Raw genomic sequence first — 3,450 nt, 5'->3', positions numbered from 1 at the left:
AGTGGGTGAAAACAGTAAATCCGTTCCATAAGAAAAACTAAGGACATCCTTACCTGAGAAAAATCCTATATATATATATATATATATATTTATATATATTTATATATGCTAGCTACCATTTCATGCAATTTCAAAGCTTTACTATTATATATGTTGCTCCCTTACATATATGTGAAGCCTGAATCGAAATTTTTTTTGTCAAATCGTGTGTTTCTGGTTCAATTAAATGAGAGATTTATGATTTTTTAATTCATGAACAAAATTTAGAATTTTTTTTTGGTAAAGTTTTTGAGTCTGCCTGAAAAAAAAAAAATCGAGGAATGGAGGTGTAATGAGTGAATTATAGGTATAATGAGTAATTTATTGTTTTGTGTGTGAATAATATAACTAAGGTTGCTTTAGGAATTTAAAAAGAGGTCTAGTGAGCAAACTCTTTTATTTAAAAGGAAAAATGAGGTGTAGAGAGTATGAGATGTCAAGTGAGCAAATTTGGAAATATCAATAGAAATTCTCTTACATATTCCAATAACATCGATTTCATTATGACATCAAAATAGAAGCATGATTAAAATCACAAAAATTGTAAAACACATAGACTAAAATTATAAAACTCAGAACACAATGACCAAATTATAATACATGATTATGAAACTTGTGATTGTAATCATTGTTCAAATTATACAGTAAAATCATCTTGTTTATGGATAGTAATTAGGAGCTGACAATCCTTATTGCAATAATTGTATCTCAAACTTACCAAGCTCGACCAACTACACCTGCATGTTTCCTGAAACGATAGAAGGGTGAACTAAAACGAATACAACAAGAATCGGAAACAATTATTGAATCGAGCTTCTGGTGGCAGCACATCTAGTCACAAGGATATGCTTTCCTCCGATCCCACCATTTGTGGGCTCTATGTGGTTTGACAATAGACATGGCCATGAAAATTTTATTTTATAGTGATTTCAATAGATTAGTACCACTAAAGTACGTTGTCTTCTTGCTTGTTAAATATGTGGAGTTAACAGTCCATGGCTCCTGACCACATCCCTCGTTTAGTGTTCCAGGTTCGACCACTTTCGCACTCTCATTGGCTCTTACGTATTGTTCTTGATTTTGTTCTTTCATTACGGCCACGAATCCCCACTATATAAAAACAACTTTGATTTCTTCTGCAAACTCCTCCCCTTCACTTTCTCTGTTCACTATGTCTAATAATTACTTGTGTCTGCTAGGAGCCATAGATAGTCTCTGGTTTCACCAAACCATTCTTTTCCCAGAACCCATTTCATTACTTGGCCACGAATCCACTGAAACACCTCAAGACTCCATCGCAAATAGTTCTTTCACGTACCCATCATCCAGCTTGGTCTCCTTAGCAGTTGCAGATGAAGAAGTCTCATCAAATTTCTCAACCATGTTAGAACCGGAAATCCCATCACCGGGTACACCAGATTCACCAGAAATTAGTACTCCACAGGTAAAAGTTATTTACCAGTTGGTACTCTTAGCATAGTTTCAATTTACACTGTGTGAGGAATTTTCACCTTGGTGTGCATAGCTAATTAATGTTTCTGTAAACAATGACTAGGATTATGAGAGGAAAAGACCAACAAGATTAGATATTCTGGCCAACAGATTGATGTTAATTCGCTCTCAGTCATCATCCCCAATATCAAAGGATCAGAGAAGTCCTCGAAAAAACAGAAACTCTGGCTTATTAACAAGGAAGCTGGAGAAATCCATGAGCATGAGAAGCTTGGGGGAGCTAGAACTTGAAGAACTAAAGGGGTTAATGGACCTGGGCTTCACTTTCGAGAAAGAGAACTTAAACCCACGCATGATGAGCTTAGTACCTGGATTGCAGAGACTTGGAGTTGGAGTTCATAGTAACAACAAAAGGATACAGAACTCTAGCGATAATGATGATGATCAGGTAGTTGCAGCTAAAGGTGATGATGGTGTTGTTGATGAGGATGTTGAAGTTGAGAGGCCATATTTATCGGAGGCGTGGCTTATAAAGAGGCCTGATTCGCCGCTGCTGAATCTAAGGTTGCCAACCAGAGTGTCCTCTGCTGCTGACATGAAGAAGCATCTGAAGTCCTGGGCCAGAACTGTTGCTTCTGAAATTCAACAGGAATCTTAATGTAAACTGTAAAGTATAGATACGAGGGAGGTTCAATTTGTTTTACCGGCAGATTTTCAACTGTAAAAATGTCTTTTTCACTGTCAGTTAAAATGAAATTGCGAAGATTATGAATAGACAACTGCAAAGGTAAAGGCTAAAGCACTTGGTTTTCGTTCTGGTTATTGTTTCGATCTCGGAACAAAGGATTCCGATCACAATCGGTGTTGAACTTCTTACACTTCCATCTAACTTATATGTCTATGTAAATAATATTAAATTTCAAACTCATAATGAACTTTCAATCATCTAAAGCATGGCATAATTTTGCATATATAAGAAGCTTAATATTATTTCAAGAACAATTAAGTTTACCACTCAAATTGTAAAATGACATTTGATTTAGTTTGAACGGATAAAAATTTCTTTATACATGGACGGCCCAGTTCATAAAAAATTTATCAGTGATTACATTTGGCTTGTACTATTAGAAAGTTATGGTAATTCAATATATTATATTTTATTCTGTAAAATTCTTTTAGTACAAGCGATGTGTAATTATGTGAGAGTTTTCATCCTCTTCAAGAACATACCTATGTGAAGTTTTTGTAACCTTAAGTATATGGTTACATTTCTTGAGTTTGCTAAATATGAGGTTCATTCCGCTAATTATGAGGGACACTTGCTTATGTTCTTTTAGAAATTCTTCTATGCACCGACGGTGTAAATGACCAAACACTTATAAGATGATCTCAACCCTTGATATTTATAAAAATGTATTTAATGTAATCTCACAATTCATTTATGTCGGTGCACTTATTCCTCCCCCATGTTATTGTAGTATCTACTTTTCAAACTATTTAGTTTATCAACTTATGAAGAACAAATAGTAAATGTAAACAAAGTTCAATCTCTCACAAGACTTGTTAAAATTAAGATCAATTTGAACCCTACACATCATGTAAAATAAAGACAAAAAATACGCAAAACAACCAAAAACAAATATTGTAGTTCTAGTCAAGAACATTTATTCATGTACAAAATTAAAAGGATATACTCACTTCTTTTATGGTTGAAAATAGAGAATATGCCAAATGCATATATGGGAATATAGAAAGGTAACACAGCACCTATCATAGCGTGAATTTGAGAAAGAATTTCAGCCAAAGAACAGACCCCATGAAAAAGTCTCTGTTTTAGAAAACCATGTTCAGATTTTCCAGTTCTCTGCTCTACCCATCAGCATATGGTTGTTTTTCCCTTCACGCACTATTGGGCTTGTGATTAGTTTTTGGGTTAGAGCAGCAAGTTTAATATTTGAA

General features: G+C 34.4%; 1 protein-coding gene across 1 annotated transcript; it reads left to right on the top strand.

The window, feature by feature from the left end:
- Positions 1-1,159: 1,159 nt before the first annotated feature.
- On the top strand, positions 1,160-2,307 carry LOC133721756 (uncharacterized). The gene is made up of 2 exons (XM_062148466.1): positions 1,160-1,483; positions 1,595-2,307. Exons 1-2 carry the CDS (start codon positions 1,211-1,213, stop codon positions 2,147-2,149), a joined length of 828 nt encoding a protein of 275 aa, XP_062004450.1. The 5' UTR covers positions 1,160-1,210; the 3' UTR covers positions 2,150-2,307.
- Positions 2,308-3,450: the final 1,143 nt, after the last annotated feature.

Source organism: Rosa rugosa, chromosome 7, assembly GCF_958449725.1.
Source record: "Rosa rugosa chromosome 7, drRosRugo1.1, whole genome shotgun sequence".
Classification (NCBI taxonomy): domain Eukaryota; kingdom Viridiplantae; phylum Streptophyta; class Magnoliopsida; order Rosales; family Rosaceae; genus Rosa; species Rosa rugosa.
The sequence above is the reverse complement of the archived record's forward strand: the minus strand, read 5'-3'. Positions and strand labels throughout refer to the sequence as shown.